The following is a 20,861-nucleotide window of genomic DNA, read 5'->3' as shown; positions in this document are numbered from 1 at the left end:
AGCAATTCACAAATTACCTGTTGTGCACATCCAGTAGTCCATATTCAAATAGCACATGGCCATTTGTGCATGGATTGCTCACTTTTCCATAAATTCTTCTGGATGAAAAGGCCAAGATGAATTGTTTTGCGCTAGTTGTTGCCCACTCTGAATGCCAACTGCAATAGCACAGCTTCAGCTGGGTGATAAAGGCTTGAGTGAAGGCAATCTGAGGGAGCGACTCTAATGATGGAGTGGGTGGAAGCCGAGACCAGAGAAGAAACAGCAGATGGCTCCATTTTTTTCCCCTCCCCTCAGACATTTGGTGAACTCTGCTCAAATGTGACACTTTTCATCTGTCTGAGAATCTCAGACTGTCAAATAGCCAGCTCCCAAGGATTCACCGTGGGCTCCCTGGGCTCGTCAATGTTTTAGCAGAAAGCAATCTTGTGCAGACCTAGCCACAGGTCAAACCAAACCACTCACCTTCCATAGAAGCTTTTAAAGACTTCATTGAAAAAGAAATCATACGCTGGAGGTAAGGCAGAAGTTAAAGCGCATTCAAAACATTTTAAATCCTCCCAATCTCTTTCACTATACATACATGTTCCTGAGATCAGCGGGTCTCCGTCTTTTGAATTCAAGCCAAAACCACAGCATGCTGAAGGCATCGCGGTGAATAAATATCAGTCTGCTTGCATGTGAGGTATGATTGAATTCCCATAGGTGCTGGTCTCTATTAAGCAGCACGGTGACACGGAGAGCGATGTGGTGGCTGCCGTGGTCCGTTAATGTATTTTCCCAGTTTGGGACAAATGGTTATTGCAACTCCACACTGGCTTGGCTGCAACTTACAACTCTGAGCTGACACTCAATCATTGAGACAATTTAGTCCACAGTTGTCACCATGGCAACTGCCTGTCTTTCACCCCTTTCATCTAAAATTGGCCGAAGCTGTCATTTCCGCTCCCTCGCTCATTCATTTCTCAAATGGTGTGCAGATTGTTGATGATTGCCGATGTCAAAAAAATCGCCCAGACTCGCCCCTCATTGACACCCCCACCTCCTGAGGTCCTCTTTTAGAGAGGAGGGTTACAAGATGCACCAAGTGCATATATACCGTATGAATACAGCCTTTCCCACTTCTGCCTTAGAAATAATTTAATAGCAGAAAAGCAGCCCTTGAATTATTGACGGCTGTGCTTTTTGCAGTGACCTGAATAATGGGAAGGCAAGCTTGACACATGTATCCATCGTGTTCTGTCCACTGAGTCATGCAAGCAGAGATGCCGCATATCTACCATGTTTTCCTGTTATCACAAGTTTTTTTTTTTTTCTCTCCCTCCCCCTCTTTCTCTTCTTTGCTCCTTTTACCCCCTCGTACCTGATGTCAACAGGCATCACTGTGGACAAGAATGGCCTGATTTATTTTGTTGATGGCACCACAATCAGAAAGGTGGACCAGAACGGCATCATATCAACTTTCCTCGGTTCCAACGACTTGACATCGGCTCGCCCTCTGACCTGCGACAACAGCATGGATGTCAATCAGGTGACTTCTACTCTCAAGTGCCAGACAGTTGTTAACGCTGCCTGTGGGCTTCCACAGAGCATGTCACAGCGCCACCTTGTGCCCCCCCACCCCCTCTGGCCCTCTTTCAGTTTGCTCACCTATGACTCATCATTGATATGCAGCATTATATAACTGCATATATATTACATATGCTCATATCTTTTCATGAATGATAATCTTTTCAGGGAACTGGTCTTCAAGTTAGACCAAGATATGCTGGGACATTTTTTTTTTAAATTACCTCACCATCTATGTTATTATTAACAGTTCCCAAACTCTTCAGTGAAGTGGTTAAAAGAGCTTTTTTACAAGCTGCTCCCTCCGCCTGGAACCTTCTGCAATTAAATTTGAAATTGCAAAAACTGGTCTCTTTCCGGGAATTTAAATCAGTGCTGCAGAAAGTGTACACGCTCCCTTCTGGCTTCTGTTTGGGGGAAATATTTGAATCTGGATGTTTCAGTTTAATTTATTTATTGTTTGATAACACTTGATCATCTTGCTTATCTTTATAATGGTTTTAGATAGCCCTGAGGTTGCTTTTAAAGTGACTCTTGTTTGTATCAAGGATGTGATCTTTGACGTTATTATTTTTTTAATTATTTATTGTTTGTAATTCAGTTTTTATTAAATTCTGATCTTGTAGGATTTCTTTTCTGTTATCCCCTGGATGATGTCAGTTGTTTTGTTATTGCTGTCAGTCTGTCTTGGCCATGAACAGTCATAAAAAAAGAGAATTTAAATCTCAGTGAGGATCTCCTTATTGAATAAATGTTAAATTTAAAATAGACACTTAATGGATGGATCCTATTCCAAGAAAATACAGTTACATCAGCTGAATAAGCTCCATTTCCTAGAACACCAAACCTTGTAAGCAGCTTGGTGAAGAAACAGCAGAGACGAAGAAAATGTGTTTTTTTTGTTTTTTGTTTTTTTGCTCTCAACTCCACAAGTGCAGAGCATTTTCTCTCAAAGTACAGGAGGAAAATATGTGGTAGGAGGAAGATGTGATTCAGGCAGGAAGTGGAGACATGAAGTGTTTATTGAAGAGATGAGTTTTCAGGTCACGGCAGATGATATGGAGGGAAGAATAATTACTCAGTTTGGGGGGCTTGTTTTGATGTGGCTGGAGCCGAATTAGTGTTTAGTGTTCCACTAGAAATACTCGGGATTGAGGACACTTATACCATACATGATAATGAAGCAGTGCTCGGCTTGGTGCACATAAAACCTTTTCTTCTGCAGCGACTGGCGACGGACCGCTTTGCCTGGCATCTACCTGTGAATGAGGTGACATAAAAGCGGCGCCCTGTCTGTACACAATAGGTCACGGCATTACAATACCGTGCCACTTCGTACAGAGCAGAGCTGCAGTTCCCTGCGCTTAAACATTAATCTCTCCTCTTTTCGCTTCTTCTTCACTTCTTTCAGATCTGAGTTAGTATGAATAATGAAGAAAAATAAAAACTAAAAAAGGGCTTTTATCATATGAAAATTGATGCATTCACAGCATCTATTTTCTGTTTCTGCAGACAGTGAATTCTTAAGTGCTTCGGCTGTCGAGAATAAAATTGCTGCAGGATCAGGTTCTCCCACCTCTCACTTGTGTGCAGCAGACAACTGTATTTTTTTTTTTTTGGTTGGGTTTTTTAACTAACCAATTTACATTTTAATTAGATTTCTTATGTTTTAATGCAGATCAGCTTACAAAAAGAGAGACGACAAGACTACAAACAAAACACTTCAAGAGTAGAGAGGGAAGGCTGAAACAGTCAAAACAAAATGACCCTGACAGAAGATATAATAGATATTCTTGTGTCCTATTGAGAGGTTAAATAATAGAAATGCAGCCATAAAGGCGAGGGGGAGAATTAAAAGGTGCTTTTGGCAGCGTAGGAATATTTCTTAGTGTAAACACAAGATAATGCAATCTTTTGTTCGTGTGTGTAGGTGGGTGGGTGGTGAACATGAAGGAGGACGAACATAAATGAACATAAAGACAAAGGATTAAGCTTGTCACTTTTTGCTAATTATCAAGTCATTTGGTTTGAGCCAATAAAGACATGGTTTTGGCGAGACAGTAGGATCCTCAGGCATCCCAGCTAGAGAATTGGCTCAGTGCAGTTTAACTAGTGGCAGCCTTAAACGCAGCGTGTTTTATTATTAATCGCTCTGTGGAAAAGCACAGTTTGGGAGCATTTTGACAGTTTTAATGACACAGTTATGTATTTGAAGGCCAGGCCAGTCATTTGTGCTGTTACAAGGAGCTTTTTTATTCACTGACACATTTCTGACAAGCAGACTGTAATGGTTGGCCGGGGTTAAAGCTTTGGATTGTAATACTTGTTATTTTTCCAAAATGTGGTTAACACAGCTGTCTTTATTTTTATCGTCTGAAATATCTTTTTCACTCAATTTAAATTACTTCCTTGGTCACCCAAAAGCGAAAAACTTCTCTCTCAGGTTGCAGCACCAGTTAGTGGTGCCTACGTGAAGGTATGAAGGGCACACTGAGGGTTATTTTTGCAGCTATACTATAAGCCACTCAGGGGATAAACATCTTACAGTATACTCCACTTAGTTTGAAATCTCAATGGCAGCACGATATAGCTTAAATGTTTAAAAGGAGAGAGGACATGATAGAAAATCAACTTCCATGAGGGAATAACTTGCCAGTCCAAGGCTGGTGGAACAGAGGATAGCTGAGCTGTGTCTGTTTACAGCCTCCTCACAGCTCAAGGTATTCTCGATATCAGCCACAATGTGACTACACTGAAGATTTATTCATTACAGTCATGTTGTTGATGTTACAGCATCACTGCTTTTTTTATTTATTTTTTTTCTATTCTTGCTGATTTAGACCTTGAGAATTTGGAAGGTGCTTTATTGTTCATGAGCCCATGAATTGATTTGTGGTCATGATTACTTTGAGTAATCAGCTATTGTTTTAAATTGAAAATGTTTAAAAACTCACAATCTTACCAAGAATATCTCATTTCGATTCCAAAACATCTTATTACACTTAATATAACACAAAATCACCTAGAGAGTAGCATTCTGGTGAGATGAATGGGACTTTTTACAGCCAAGAAAAACACCTCCTGTGCCTTGTTTTTTTTTTTACTTCTTTCCAAAGTGGCATCTTTTCCAGTGTGTTGATCTCCAGTGAAAAAAACAGCAGCCAATCTAATGATGTCCTGTATTTCAGGTGATTCTGGAGTGGCCCACAGACCTAGCAGTTAGCCCCATGGACAACTCGCTGTATGTCCTGGACAACAACATTGTGCTGCGCATCACAGAGAACGGTCAAGTGAGCATTGCAGCTGGCCGACCTATCCACTGCCCGCTGGCTGGACTGGACCGTGGCTTGGCCGGCGGTCAAAGGGCTCAGTTAACCCCTCTCGAATCAGCTGTTTCCATTGCTGTTTCTTACCATGGGGCCATCTACATAGCGGAGACAGATGAGAGAAAGATGAGCAGGATCCGAAAGGTTTCTGTGGATGGTGAGATAACTCATTTGGCCGGGGCTCTCTCCGACTGTGATTGCAAGAATGATGCCAACTGCGACTGTTACCAGACAGGCGACGGCTATGCCAAAGATGCTCGGCTCAATGCTCCATCTTCTTTAGTGGCAGCCCCAGATGGAACACTCTATGTGGCAGACCTGGGCAACATCCGCATCCGGGCCATCGCTCGAAATGGGCCAACTTTGACTTCCAGTGCCGGTACATATGAAGTGGCGTCCCCCGATGCGCAGGAGCTGTATATGTTTGACAGCAATGGCACCCACCAACACACTGCCAGCCTGCTCACTGGCGACTCGAAATACACTTTCAGCTACAGCACAGAGAATGACATCACAGCTGTTACGGACAGCAGTGGCAACACTTTGAGAATCCGTAGGGATCCCAACCGCACGCCTGTGCGTATCGTCGCCCCTGACAACCAGGTGATCTGGCTGAGCATGAGCACCAACGGCGGGCTGAAAACACTCACAGCGCAGGGCCAGGAGCTAGTGCTTCTAACTTACCATGGCAACAACGGCCTGCTGGCTACAAAGACATCCGAGATTGGCTGGACAACTTTCTACGAGTAAGTATAATGGAGACTGGCAAGTTCATTCTCTGGAAAGTCAGACTGATTTAGTTTGCAATTAAATGTAGGCCTTTTGCATCTGGAACCAGCCCACTGTACAAATTAAAAAACACCTCCTCCTTTGTGCATACTAATTCAAATGATGTAAACAAATACACTTTGGCGTTGGCAGATCATTTTATGTTTTGGAATTAAAAAAGAGAAAGTATTCATGCTTCTCATGGATCAGGAGGCTTTACAGTTGAGGGACAACGCCAGGATGTTTATTGCGTTTTTCAACTCATGAGTTACAAGGACAAAAATATTTGCTGTGTATGGACATGGACATGTGCATGTGTGTGACCCTGTGCTTCTTCCTTCTCGTCTCACAGCTCAGTACAAGTTAACTCTATAAATGGTAACCGTACTTACCTGCAAAATGCTTTAGGGTGCACATTTAATTGAAACCTAATTATAAAATTTGCCTCAGATCTGTAAAATAGCCTAGTTAGACTTTAATAACTCCATATCCATAACGTATGCTACTTTTTCTTCTACTTTTACCGTTTCTTGAATAAACCATGAGTGAAGAAGCAGCATAAGTGTTGGTTACAATGTGATGTTGTTTCTGACATAAATACATTTAAAAAGAGGAAAGCTAAACAAAATCCACCCATGATTATGTATTTTTTTTTACAATAATAAGCCACCATAACATGGTCACAATAGCATGCCCTCTCAGTGATTGAATTTTTCTCCCTTGTGTAATTTGCTGTCATGTCGCATTATGCCATGAATGATATCCTCACTATAACTAAAAAAAAAGCAAAGCATTCAGTTTAAATTATAATGACACATCAATCATCCAAAGAATCCAATCCATTAATATAAAGTTCATATGAAACGGATAGCTGATGAAATGTGTCATTCTCACATATCAAATATTTGGACTGCGCTCTGGGTTGATACAGACGTCGTGTCACTTACGCTCTGGAAACTGGAAAAAGAAAAAAATATGAAAGAAAAGTGACATTTTAATTAGAATAATGTTGATGGTCTTATTCAACAAGTATAAAAGAGCTGATAATTCAATGCATTGTGGCATTGAGAGCTCTCATACACATCAGTGCTTCTGTCTCCTGATGTTTTTGTCAAACAGCTACGACAGTGAAGGACGGCTAATGAATGTGACGTTCCCCACTGGAATGGTGAATAACTTGTACACAGACATATACAGCGCTTTGACCGTGGACATCGAAAGCTCCATGACGGAAGAAGAAATCAGCATCACCACGAACACCTCGACCATCCGTGCCTTCTACACTCTGGCTCAGGGTAAGGGCCACAACTCTTCTTCCCGACTCAGGCAGCTATTTTGTAAGCCGTTATTTGTCATTGTTTCGGGGGTCGTCGGGGCAATGTTGAGTAAGCTTAAGTCGTGTATCATTACAGCTCAGAGGGTCTGACAGACGACAGTGTAAATGATTACTCTGTCAGTGTGCAGGCTTTGGCGTGTCAGTTCAACCTTGTATCTAAATGGTTTCTACTCGCTGCCAGAGCCAGATGGTCCAGTTATTTCAGCACATCATTCATGTTCATTCTTTTTTGCGAGAAAAGCTGAATAAAAATCCTAAAGACTGAAACCACAACCGGGTTCAACGAGGAGACTGTCAATAACATGAAATCCCATGTGTAATGACATATTTCTCTGTTCTAAAATGTACATTTTGTTCATTTTTTTGTTTACTATCAACAGACCAGTGTAGAAGCAGCTATCAAGTGGGCTTTGACAACTCGCTAAGGATTACCTATGCCAACGGGATGGACACCCACTACCAGACAGAGCCCCACATCCTGGCAGGCGCTGCCAATCCAACTGTAGCCAGACGCAACATGAGCTTGCCAGGGGAGAGTGGGCAAAACTTGGTTGAGTGGCGCTTCCGCAAAGAACAAGCCAGAGGGAAAGTTATCGTGTTTGGACGCAAGCTTAGGGTATGTTTGATTTCTTTTTTTCTTACTTCCTTGCAGCACATGCAAGTGATCAACACCCCAAGAGTGGATTTCTCCTGTGGCCTTGCTTACCTCAGTGCTAGATAGACTGTGGAAGTGACACTTCTGGGGACAGTGATCAGTTGCACAAGGTTACTTCTCAGAAAAATATGATTAAACTGTCCAAGTAAAGACATCTGTTGGTTTATGTCTGTAGCTGTGTCACTGCCCTTTTTATAACCTTCCAAAAATTCTTTCTTTCCATTTAAATGATAGAATCACATCACCATTAAATTCCTGATATAGAGAGTTATCATTATTCTAACACTGTACAGAAGCCCACCTCTTCTTATTCCACCTTCTTAGAATCCGACACTCAGATTTATGACTTACGGTACTTCATGAACTTAACTTGGGTGGTTACTTTGCCTCTGAGTAATTTTCATCTCCACTAAATTCAGGAGGTTGTAATTTAAGTGAACCTGAACAATCGCCAGAGTGTCTCTCAGTTTAATGAGCCCCGTGAAGGGGATGTTAATCTCTGTGACAACTGTAGTGAAAATCATTGTGAATACAGTTTAAAGAGACATCCAGACAAAGGTGTTATAAAAAGCAAGGATTTCTTCTTGCTATTGTATGATTGTATAATCAGTGTACTTTCACTGTATAATTTTTTAAAGAGTTATCTGTTAGATATTATCACTCGTAGTAGCCGTTGTAGGAGTTGTCGTTTTTTGTCTTACACATTCTTAAATCAAGTCTTTCCACAGGTGAACGGGCGAAACATTCTTTCCGTTGATTATGATCGCACCCTGAGGACAGAGAAGATTTATGATGACCACAGGAAGTTCCTCTTAAAGATTATATACGACACAGCAGGCCACCCAGTGCTCTGGGTGCCCAGCAGTAAGCTACTGCCGGTTAATGTGAGCCGCACTAGCAGCGGGCAAATCAGTGCCCTGCAGAGAGGTCCCACCACTGAGAGACTTGAGTATGATAGCCAGGGCCGCCTGGTGTCCAGGGTGTTTGCTGATGGGAAGATATGGAGTTACACCTACCTGGAGCAGGTGAGAAAATAACATGACCAGAGGAAGCAATATGTAAGATATAGTGTGCAGCATGCTAGTCATTATCGCCACAGGATGACTGAAGACCCTGACATGTAGCAGCGGTCACCCTGAAGAGGCTTATTTCGCAATAATCACCAGCCCCATGCATATAATTCTGCTTCTTACAGAGGCAAAACACAGTCATCATTTTAGATTAACTGCAGACTTCTAAGCATTATTTATACGCGTTGGATATAAACATATTCAGAAGGATTGCATGCACAAGATGTACCTAACCCTCGACCCAGTAATGAAAATTCTGAAGGAAGACATAAAGTGTAACCTGGTGTATCCATCTGCTTTTCTGCAGTGTGTCAGGTTTAACCAAGGAAAGAGTGCATTGGCAGCAGTGTAGAGTATACAGTACATTTGCAAAAACACAGTACAGTCTTTAAATCACTGTATGTAAAGCCTGAAGACTAAATATGTTATGTGCTGCTGCATGTAATTTTGTATCGTGTGTCCTGTCTTGTTTGTTTAGTGCTGTGCTGTGACTGCGTGAGTGGTTTAATTGTGACCTGCCAGGAGACTGAAGATGAAAATTAGTACAATCCATCAAATGCTAACAAAATGTTAAATATTGTTCATGGTCCTCTTACAAAAATAAATGAATGAATAGCTGAAACATAACAAAGAATGGACACCCTGCACTTGAGGACTGGTTCAACCGGTTTTTAGTGATGGTGGCCAACAAGGAGTACAAATTGAAAGACTGGGTAAATACAGAGTCAACACACTGGGCGACTGGCAGGCTATGATTATATGAAACCCTGCAAGAGCACATTTTTTCACAATTTTAATAACTGTATTTACTCAATTGTTAAATATGTGCTTCATTCTGACTGGCAAGACTAAAAATAGATTTCAGGAAATAGTTGTGATCTGTACAGTCCTTGTATGTTCAGGTAGTCTTCAGGTCTGCTCCTGGAGTATTCTTAAGAAGATATAGGAGGCTAAATTATGCACATAGTGATATAAAGAGTGGCACACATACAAAACAAATCTAAACCTAAATAACATTTTGTATTTTGCTGTTCCATCGTGTCAAACAGCAATTTATCTCTCTTGAGCTGCATCAATCTCTCCGACAAAAAATATTTGCTATATTTTAGACATTTTTTAGAGTGTAGTTAAGATTGCATTGAGATGCTCAGCTACAAAAATACATGCAGAGATTTCCTCAGCCTCTCCTGGCTGCATCCTTTCATTGCGTGACCTGGAGAGGCCATGTCAACACTCTGACATAAGGAACACGGAGAGCTCAGGGAGCACAAGCAACCTCTGTAGCAACGGATGACTGAGCATGACATTTTAACAGGAAGGGTGGTAAACCTTCAGAAGACAGACCACAGTCTAATCTGCATATATTTTAAAATAAACTAGTTTTTGTGGAGAAACGGACTTCAAAGAAAACATTACTTGTGCCAGATGGTCGAGTATTTTGACCACCAGACAGTCATTAAATAATTGAACGTGTTTAAAAGAACAAATTGTCCTCCACACCAGGGTTCTCAGGAAATGTTCATGACAGAAGCTCTATGTGGTATTAAACATCAATATATCATTTTCAAAGTACTTATAACACTGAAACTAAAGCTGTATACTGTATTCTGCATTAACAGATCAGACAATCTGATAGCTAACTCTACCCAGTGCATTTTTCATATACCCTGTTTCTACTCACTCTGACTGCACTCAACCCGCCTGTCATTACACATATATTATGTATAAATATTACACAACTTAAGAAAACACTTGCTATTTTGCTCTTTTCCCTCTAGTCCATGGTTCTCCTGCTCCACAGTCAACGGCAGTACATATTTGATTTCGACTCCCTGGACCGGCTTTCTGCTGTCACGATGCCAAGCGTAGCCCGCTACACCATGCAGACCATCCGTTCAGTGGGCTACTACAGGAACCTTTATCATCCCCCAGAGAGCAACGCCTCAGTGGCTGTGGACTACAGCGAAGATGGCCTCCTACTGAGAGTAGCTCACCTTGGCACAGGCCGTAGGGTCCTGTACAGGTACCGCCGGCAGAACAAACTGTCAGAGATGTTGTATGACAGCACAAGGGTCAGCTTCACCTACGACGAGACGGCAGGTGTGCTGAAGACGGTCAACCTGCAGAATGAAGGTTTCATCTGCTCCATCCGCTATCGCCAAGTGGGTCCCCTGGTGGACCGGCAGATTTTCCGCTTCAGTGAGGATGGCATGGTCAATGCACGCTTTGATTACACCTATGACAGCAGCCTGCGTGTCACCAGCGTGCAAGGCGTCATCAACGAAACACCACTACCCATCGATCTGTACCAGTTTGATGACATCTCAGGAAAGGTAGAACAGTTTGGGAAGTTCGGGGTTATTTACTACGATATAAATCAAATCATATCCACCGCAGTCATGACCTACACCAAACACTTCGATGCACATGGTCGCATCAAGGAGATCCAGTATGAGATATTCCGCTCGCTCATGTACTGGATCACTTTCCAGTACGACGATGTGGGCAGAGTCATCAGGCGAGAGATCAAGATCGGCCCCTTTGCCAACACCACCAAGTACAGCTATGAGTATGATGTGGATGGCCAGCTCCAGACTGTGTATCTGAATGAAAAAGTGATGTGGCGCTATACATATGACCTTAATGGAAATCTGCACCTGCTGAACGCAGGAAACAGTGCCAGACTTCTTCCTCTGCGCTATGACTTGAGAGACCGCATCACCCGCCTTGGAGATATCCAATACAGAATGGATGAAGATGGTTTCCTCCGTCAGAGGGGAGCAGAAATTTTTGAGTACAACTCCAAAGGACTCTTGGTGCGGGTCTACAGCAAGAGCAATGGCTGGACGATTCAGTATCGCTATGATGGACTCGGCCGCAGAGTGTCCACTAAGACGAGCTTGGGCCAACACCTGCAATATTTCTACGCAGACCTGAGCTACCCAGCCAGGATTACACATGTATATAACCACTCCAGTTCAGAGATCACCTCGCTCTACTACGACCTCCAAGGACACCTGTTTGCAATGGAGATCAGCAGCGGAGAGGAGTTCTACATCGCCTGTGATAACACCGGCACACCTCTGGCTGTCTTCACGAGCAACGGCCTCCTGGTAAAACAGCTCCAGTACACGGCATACGGGGAGGTCTACTTCGACTCAAACCCAGACTTCCAGCTTGTGCTCGGGTTTCACGGAGGACTGTATGATCCCCTGACCAAACTGCTGCACTTCGGGGAGCAGGATTACGATATAATGTCTGGAAGGTGGACTGTTCCAGATGTCTCTACGTGGAAAAAAGTTGGCAAAGAGCCAGCTCCTTTTAATTTATACATGTTCAGAAATAACAACCCCATCAGCAAAGTCCATGAAGTGAGAGAATATGTTGCAGGTAAGAGATATCATGGTTAAAGCTTCTGATACGTTTGATTATGATTATAAGGGCCGCAACTAATGATTATTTTCATTACCCATTTTTCTGCAGATGAATTTCTCCATGAATTATTTAAATTGTCGGAAAATAGTAGAGAAAATCCCTGATAATTTGCATATTAAATCTTTATCCTTTTCTAATCGGATGTTTCATATCTGGGTTTTATTTAATTTTGTTTGTGTTGTAATAATTAGCAATTATTAGCAATGCTCAGCGTTGACTGTTCAAGAAAGTTTGTCAGAACCTTCTTCAAACGTTCTTGTCAGAAGTTTTTCAAATAGAAATGTATCATCTGGTACGCTGCTACTCATGTTGTAACTCGTGAACTTTCTGTCTTTAATTTATTCTTCTTGCACAGATGTGAACAGCTGGCTCGTAACCTTTGGCTTTCATCTGCACAACACCATTCCTGGGTTTCCAGTCCCAAAGTTCGATTTGAGCATGCCGTCCTATGAACTAAGCAAGAGTCAGCTCTGGGATGATCTGCCGGTGGGTAGCACTAATATCTCTCATGCATATTGAACACAAACACAACTGTTATACTCCTCCAGCCGACAGACACTATGCTTTTGAAAGTGTACAGGCTCGGACAGGCACCAAAACAAATGCTCTGTTTTTCATTGTTTTTCTCTGATGTCAGAAGTTTCAAGCTGCCATCTCTTAATTGGACTGCGATGTATTTCATACAAAATCAATTTTAATTGGGCAATATTTGCATAATAATACGCCAAATAAGCATAACGTGTTCTTTCCTCTGTCTTGTTGTTTTATCTACCAATTGAACACATTAGAACACTGTCTAACTTTATATGTAATATTTTGGTGTTCCTACTGTTAAAACAATCTTTTGAAGCTATTTATGATGCTTTGGTCTCTTCTTAGGCCTTTACACAAAAAGTGTTGCTGTAAAATTGTCATGGGGGATTTATCTACTTTTGGCTTGAGAACACAGCTTGAAAACACCATTATCTTAGACGGGGATGAAAAATTCTTTGAAGCAGAGCAGAAGCTGGTTCTAAATGGCCTGGAGAGTCAGGTTCTGCCATGTTCAGGCGTTAACGTTTCACTGCACTTTTCCTACAGTCTATCTCTGGGGTCCAGCAGGAAGTAACCAGACAAGCGCATTCTCTCTTGTCATTCGAGCGGCTGCCAGAGGTCCATCTCACTCGAGGTCGCAGAGGTGAAAAGTCTTGGCTGTGGTTCTCAGCAGCAATGTCTCCAATTGGAAGGGCTGTTATGTTTGCTATCTACAAGGGCAGCGTTCACACTCACACACTCAACGTGGCCAGTGAGGACTGTATCAAGGTCGCAACAATCCTCAACAATGCTTTCTATTTGGAAGACCTCCACTTCACTATAGAAGGGCGGGACACACACTACTTTGTCAAGCCAGGCCTTCCAGATGCCGACCTTGCTGCATTGCACCTCACTAGTGGACACAAAACCCTGGAGAATGGTGTTAATGTGACTGTTTCTCAGTCCACCACAGTCATGGATAGTCGCACTCGGCGTTTTGCAGATGTGGAGATTCGTGCTGGTGCTCTCGCTCTTCATATCCGCTATGGATCCACAGTGGACGAAGAGAAAGCGCGAGTTGTTGAGCTCGCTCGTCAGCGCGCCCTCGCAGGCGCTTGGGCAAGAGAACAGCAGCGAGTGCGAGATGGCGAGGAGGGGGTCCGCCCCTGGACAGAAGGGGAGAAGAGGCAGCTCCTGAGTAGTGGAAAGGTTTTGGGGTATGATGGTTACTATGTGCTCTCCATTGAGCAGTACCCAGAGTTAGCAGACAGTGCTAATAACATCCACTTTCTGCGGCAAAGTGAAATTGGGAAAAGGTAACAATACGAGGTGCATTTTCTGCCAAAGAGACTTAGTTTGGTAGAGACACACTAGCGGACAAAATGAAAAGCAACTGTAATCTAAGGTTGCTGTTATCTACCCTGAGTGTCAATGTGTTTTTGTATTAAAAAAAAAAAAGAAAAAGAAAGAAAAAAGTAGAAAGAAAAAAGAACAAAAAAACAAGGGGTCAAAAGCAATGCTGTGCATTGTGGCCCAGGGACTACAGAGTAAATGTATAACTACACCAAGCCTTAACATGGCAATTACAGGTCAGTTCCTCTGTTGCACAAGCCTTTTGGACTCTGGACTCTGAAGCAGAGAAATACTGGTGTCTTTGGAGAAACAGACAGCTAATTTTGGTGTTTTATGTTTTTGGGATTTTTTTTGTTGTTGTTTTCATCAAGAAGAGTCCGGCTCAACCGACAGTATTAAAGGAGCAAAGGAAATGTTTACATTATGCATATCTGCACTTCTTTAGAAGTTCGGGGCTCGAGAGTTCACACTCCCAGAGCGAGCAGTGTCCTTGAGCGAATGTTTGTTTTTAAAATCAGAGACTTCTGACGTTAGAGATATCCTCACCAAACAACCACTATGTATACCAGATTTAGCACTGTAAACATCAAAAACATCAAAATGTCTTATTCTCTTTGAGATGTTTTTAAAAAGAAAAAAAGAAACAGTTTCCATGTTTAAATACCCAATATTCATTGTGGAAAAAAGGACAGTGAAAGAATGAAGAACTCTGTTGGGGGGGAAAGGCACAAACGTGTCTTGGATAGCACAGGGACACCATGTTTTGTAAATTATGCAAGAGTTTTATGTCGTTTTTTTAAGAAATTGAGTAAATGTCTGTACTAGTCATATTACCAGTAATTTATGTTGTGTTTATACATGACGAATAAAGTCCAGCTGAGTTTGATTTTTTTTATTTTATTTTTCAGACATGCATTTTTTATTTTCTGTTCTTAAAGTTACGTTACTAATGTGGCTAATGTGGGGCTTCTTCACAATGCTCTGTTTAAGTAATTAACAGAAACCTGTGCATGTAGTGACAAGTATTTACAAGTGGTGATGTATCTATAACATGCAGTCAACTATTATTTCCACTAAATTTAATGTTTATTGGGCATAATGCCTTTTGACCTGGCTTACTGTCCAATGAATATTTCATCAACACAAATATTTCATGAACCCATCTCACATAAACAAGGTTGCAGTGGATCCAAATATAGATCACATCCATGTTCTCGGTAGGTATGATTCTTTTGAATGTTAAATGCACTCATGGATTAAAATGATATTGGGGTTCTTTTTGGTGTGTTGTTTTTTTAAGAATTAGACAAAGTTCTGCCTTTTTTTGTTGTTTTCTCAAAAGTCAACTGTTCAGAAAATGAGGTATTATCCAGCCGGTAATGAACTCATTTAGATATCACCAGTGCTTTAAAGTATCTCCAAATAGTTATGTATGCATGGCCTCAGTATTCCAAAAAAAATCAAAATGACAAAGTACATTAATGATTAAAAATGCATCCTTTGAACTACAAAGCGAAACAAGACAAATGCAGCATTAATTTTAAGTTGGCTGCTTGAAGCTGTTCTGAAGTGTGTTAATTGTAGCTGAAGACAGTGCAAGTGTAACTAACCTTTAATATAGAGAGTTGGCTAAAAGCAATCTACTTAGTAAGCATCAAAAAGGATTTTAGGTTTGAACATTTGATGGCTCAGTTTTTAAAACTACATTTGGGTTGTGATCAGCTTTTCCCACACTTGAATTAAGTGTTATTCATCAAAGCACAGAGGACTTGTGATGATGGAATGCATAACTCTGAAAACAACCCCTTCATATGAAAGTGATTTCTTTTTCATGGTAAACTTCAAACGGCATTTCAAACCAAATGGGAGCAGAATATTCTTTGCACAAAAGTTGTTTTATGCTGTTGTTTTTTGACCCCCTGTGCAGCATCTCACAGATTCTTTGTATGGTTTCAGAAATTTAAGGAATGCTTTATGACATATAGAGCTCAAAAAAAGCTACATCTCTTTGAATGTTGCTCAGCTCGAAATCTCAAATACATTCCATCAAAGTTCTCATCAGACTCCCTCAGGATATACCACCCCCATTCCTCACCAACCTATAATGAAATGTCTTAATAAAGCTCCCCTGTGAGCCATTGTCTATTGTTTCTTCACACTGAAATTACAGTGAACTTAAACGAACCCCCATTTGTTTTGATACATCCATACAAAGAGTGTCAAACCCCAAGAAAACCCTGCTGAAAAATCTTCAAATATAAACTCAGCTCTGCAAAACATAAAGCATTCAAATCTTTGATTCTCTTAAAAGTCCTCTGATGCTCCCTAGTGGTACAAAGTCATAGTTCACAAAGTCATCCAGCTGACTGTTTATCTACATCATCATGTGGCTACGCACTCATTATAACAGAGTCATACCTGAACTTTAAGGGGGGTCAGAAAAATACTTCAGATAAATCAGTTCAAAAATCACTTCTGGACACTCCGGGTTAATTTAAAGAGACATCAAATAGAATAGATAAAACAGTAATTCAGAATGATCCGCAGTACTGCTGCAGTATCACACTGTGACCACAGTCGGCACTGCCAAAGAAACAGTGCGGCATATCACTACGCAGCATAACTAGACCTACTTCAAAGCCTCATATAAAAGAGATGGCACGACTTTGCAAGAACATCAAAGACCCGAAAGCATCATGCAATAGCCACATCAGAGAAATGGAAAAAAATGAGGCACGTTTCATAATTCAATTGGACCTCATTTCACGCACGTAACATAAAGGTGGCCACATGGAATCACACATGGAAACATGAAATACATTTGCAATCCATCTTGGACGCACAATCACAAAACACAGGAGCACTGAAGGGGATGTTATACATCATATATGAGGATTGAGTTTGAGGTCGTACCGCATGGATTAGAAGCTGCAGTCAGCGATTCTAATCCAGCAAACTTTTGGTTTAATTCAGCGCATATCTCGTCACAATCTGCTAATCTGTGTGTGTGCTGGAAAAAAAAAATGTTGGTATTCATACACAGCCCTGGCTTCGTAAATGGAGAAAAACCACACAACACTATGCCAGCCAATCAGCAACACTGTCCTCGCCCACGAGTAACGGAGCTACACCGTGATAGTAATGAAATGTAAATAACATCAGAGATAATAACTCGCCAACTTAGTTTAAAAGAGACAACTTGCGACAGCAGACCTCACTTTCTTTCCCTTAGAGTTACACATTTTTGCCTGTATTGCGTTGAGGCTAGCCAAGCCTCAGGCAGAAGATGTCCTCTTCTAGTCATTTATATACTGTTATATATAACTATAGCCCAGCTGTTAGAGTCAGTACGTCTATGACTTTGGGGTGCGTAGCGTCTGAAGAAGGGGTGTATCTGGTTTGCCGTTTCAAACATCAACAATCTTTCCTCAGAATCGTTTACTCCAGCACAGTGGCCTCATGTCAAAATGGTTGTTAATGACGTGAAATTATATCTATAACTTTAGATGTTGCATCCACGCAGGCTCAAATCGATGGCTGCGGGGATTTAAGAAAAGCTTGGACTGGAGTTCTGAATTTTTTAAAGCTACTCCAGTCATACTGAATTAAGATGACATGACGTAGGGCTGAGAGTGAACGAAAGGGACAGTAATTTAAAGTGAAGTTGAATTTACAGTAGTAGATACAGCAAATCAGTGATGTGACATTAGAAATGTGTGATCAAGTGCATCAACCGAGCTGATTAGATAATTACAAACACATGGAATAGTCACCAGATTGAGCTCTCTAATGAGCTTCTAGTAAATAAAATAACAGTGTGGAGCTGATTGCTTCTCCAAGGGCATCCCACATTGCAAATCTTGAAATGACATTCCCTTCCCCTGATGGTTCCAACAGATATTCTGTATGTTATTTTATATAAAGCTAATCTCAGTGTGGATGTCCCTCTGTGGATTTTATCAGACCTACTTTTTTTGGCAGCCAGTCTTAATAGATTCTCAATTGCACACACAAGGTGACGGTGTTCATTATTGCTTTTGCTCACCTTTAGCTGACAACTCGTGGACTTTCTCTTCGACGCAGAATCAACAGGACCTGTAGGGGTACATTCAATTTGAGGTATGTGACAGAAAAACAAAATTCCATCCCCAAAGTATTTCTGTGCAGTGAGTCAAAATAGGGAGAGTTAAACCTCATATTTTATATAATAAAAACACCATTTCTCTCAGCAATAATACATCTGCTCCCAATTCCATTTGGTTTCTTAACCAAATCTGTTTGGATGTTATGAATCAAAAATAAACTTTTGAAGGTTCAGTTTGAAAGTACTTCAAAAAGAAAACTGACCACCTGCATTCATGACCTTGTAATTCATTTAGAGATACACAATATATTTATCAGTATCTGTGAAAATGTAGCTGATAAATATCGAAGATAATATAAATCCAAATTGCTTTCATGGCCTAAAGCATGCAATACATGTTTTTCAAATGTTCTCAGGAAGAGAAAAAGGTAAGATTTGTTATGTTAAAACTTGACTGAGCCTTTACACCCTCAGGTGTGCAGTAACTACAGGTTATAAACTTCTTTTAAAACACAAAAATGTGAAGAAAAAAAAAAAGGGTTATCTTAGTGGTATGGGCCATCAGATGCAGGTAATTAACTGTTATTGTATCGGCTGAAAAGAATCCATATCATGCATCCCTAAATTCATTTGTTAAATACTGCCTTCTATATAAACCAATTTATGGTACATTTACTGAGAAGGAAAATAAACACTATTTCTGTCCAGAGGTTTCTGACACAAAAAGGAGCCGACATGAAGGAAACTGCTGAAATGTTCTCCTAACACGGAGGTAATGTTTGAAATCCACACATCAACACGGGCCAACAGGCTCCGTTTTTCTTGTGCTACAGAATTTTTCTGTGATCTCGACATAAACAGCTTCGTTCTGAGCTTTGACACAACATCTGTTTTCTTGTGGATCCTCTAGAAGCAGTAGACATACAACAACTACTTATATGACCTACTACTCACACTGGCATTTAGTTTATAGCCTGAAATTGCTGCAACAGTGTAATAATGTAATATTCCTATATAATAGCGTTTGTAATTAATTTCCTGCCACCATAGGTTATTGTAATACTATTATAACATATAATAATATTTCCGTGATGCAGATTAATGTTCCCCAACATAATGACTTCAGTTCAAACATATAACATCTCTGGTTGATTGTCTTTTTACCTACAACAAAACATACATTATTTTAAATTAGTTCAACCTAATGTAACAAAAAGTCTACAATAATTGTAAAATTAATGTTAAAAATGATATGAGACAAGATAATTGAAGTATGTATTTACTATAAACATACTGCACAAACAGAAAAAGCAGAAGAGTGCAAAAATGTTTTTCTTTGATTATAATTGATCCGTCGATTATATTAAAACATGAGAATCTTGAAACATTTTTCCAAACATCTAGTTATCTAACGACTGCAAGAAGATGAGTTAATTAAAGTTATGTTGAGAACATAATTATGATTAAAAAACAGTACAGTTCCTCTGTAATTTTTAAAGCTCATGTGTGTAACGGTGCAGATCTCACTGTTGACATTTTAAGGTGCTTTTTTTCAGATTTTTGTTCTTTTTTTAAAAATACATTAATTATGTTTGAAATTAATTATTTTCTGAAACTCTTAGACAGATTCTCACATGCACACGTGGTGATAGTGTTCATTATTGCGTTTGCTCACCTTCAGCTGACAACTCGTGGACTTTCTCTCCAGCAGGACCTGTTGGGGTAAATTCGATTTTAAGGCATGTGACAGAAAACCAAAAAAGCGTCTCTCTGCAGGATTTCATAACAGGGAGAGTTAAACCTCGGATGTAATACTGGAAAAACACCATTTGATTGCGAGAAGATGGGTTAATCAAAGTAACGTCGAGATCATAATTATCATTCAAGAACGCTTCATTATTACAGTGTGTAATAATTCCCTCTGTAATTATTAATGCTAATAGGATGGGTCGAAGCAGAAAGACTGAAGTGCAGATCTTACTATTAACATATTTAGTCGCTTTTTGTCCAATTGTTCTGTCTTTTCTGAGACTTTACTGATAAATACATTATTCATGCTCTCTTTCGAGAATACAAAAAGGCTCAAATCAAAAGTGATGTAGAGAAGAAGTCAGATGTAGCGACGGCTCGGCTGACAATTGACAAACAAACAAACGACACGAGGACAAGGGGCGTGCACAGAGGAAAACAGTTTAACTTTCATTGGGAGTTTTACATGGCAGTGAGGTGAAAAGAGGTCACATCCCTGCTTTCTCTTAATCAGTGACTCACTCAGACCTTGGAAATAATGCGTATTGACACGTGCGTCCTATCAGTGAGATGGACACGTTTGTTAAGGCCTCGAAGATTTACAGTGACGGTATTATCTAGTCTAAAGCATCTCATCCACTGCAGCCCTGACCACCTCCCCCTCACTAGCATCCCATTCATCCCAGCTAAATGGGAACAAGAACAAAGAATCTCGGTGCTGCTTCTGCTCTTCATGTTCAGTCTGCAGCATTATATAGCTAGACTTGTACCATGTCCCGATTCAGAAATAGCTGCTCGTTATCATCCCTCTGATCTTCTGAGGACAGTTGCACAGGCTGTTGGGACTGTACTTGAGAAGTCTACAAAGAGTGTGGGTGAAAAACAAGAGCGCTAATGATCTTGGAGGGATTTAGAGAGGGTGGATTGTGGATTCTGAGTCTTAAACTGATGAAACTGGGCTAACTGTCGTTCAAAGACAAAAACCTGAACCCCTAACCTTTGT

General features: G+C 40.7%; 1 protein-coding gene and 1 long non-coding RNA gene across 9 annotated transcripts in view; one reads left to right on the top strand and one right to left on the bottom strand.

Annotated features, from left to right (window-relative positions):
- The window catches only part of LOC141013822 (teneurin-3), a 218,128-nt gene extending 202,828 nt beyond the window's left edge, over window positions 1–15,300 (top strand). For all 3 annotated transcript variants that reach the window (XM_073487698.1, XM_073487696.1, XM_073487697.1), the window contains 8 exons: window positions 1,377–1,531; window positions 4,758–5,641; window positions 6,783–6,958; window positions 7,380–7,615; window positions 8,383–8,679; window positions 10,503–12,114; window positions 12,515–12,645; window positions 13,240–15,300. In XM_073487698.1, the coding sequence (XP_073343799.1) occupies window positions 1,377–1,531; window positions 4,758–5,641; window positions 6,783–6,958; window positions 7,380–7,615; window positions 8,383–8,679; window positions 10,503–12,114; window positions 12,515–12,645; window positions 13,240–13,992 (4,244 nt within the window). In that variant the 3' untranslated portion in view covers window positions 13,993–15,300. The remainder of the gene's footprint in view (window positions 1–1,376; window positions 1,532–4,757; window positions 5,642–6,782; window positions 6,959–7,379; window positions 7,616–8,382; window positions 8,680–10,502; window positions 12,115–12,514; window positions 12,646–13,239) is intronic.
- The window catches only part of LOC141013825 (uncharacterized), a 54,005-nt gene extending 33,775 nt beyond the window's left edge, over window positions 1–20,230 (bottom strand). For all 6 annotated transcript variants that reach the window (XR_012180453.1, XR_012180455.1, XR_012180451.1 and 3 more), the window contains exons 1-3: window positions 20,091–20,230; window positions 19,785–19,823; window positions 18,071–18,120 (exon numbers count right to left, since the gene is read on the bottom strand). This is a non-coding gene — a long non-coding RNA (uncharacterized lncRNA). The remainder of the gene's footprint in view (window positions 1–18,070; window positions 18,121–19,784; window positions 19,824–20,090) is intronic.
- Between the last annotated feature and the right edge of the window lie 631 nt (window positions 20,231–20,861).

This window comes from Pagrus major, chromosome 18 (genome assembly GCF_040436345.1).
Source record: "Pagrus major chromosome 18, Pma_NU_1.0".
NCBI classification, from domain to species: domain Eukaryota; kingdom Metazoa; phylum Chordata; class Actinopteri; order Spariformes; family Sparidae; genus Pagrus; species Pagrus major.
This window is presented reverse-complemented; position numbering and strand designations above follow the sequence as displayed.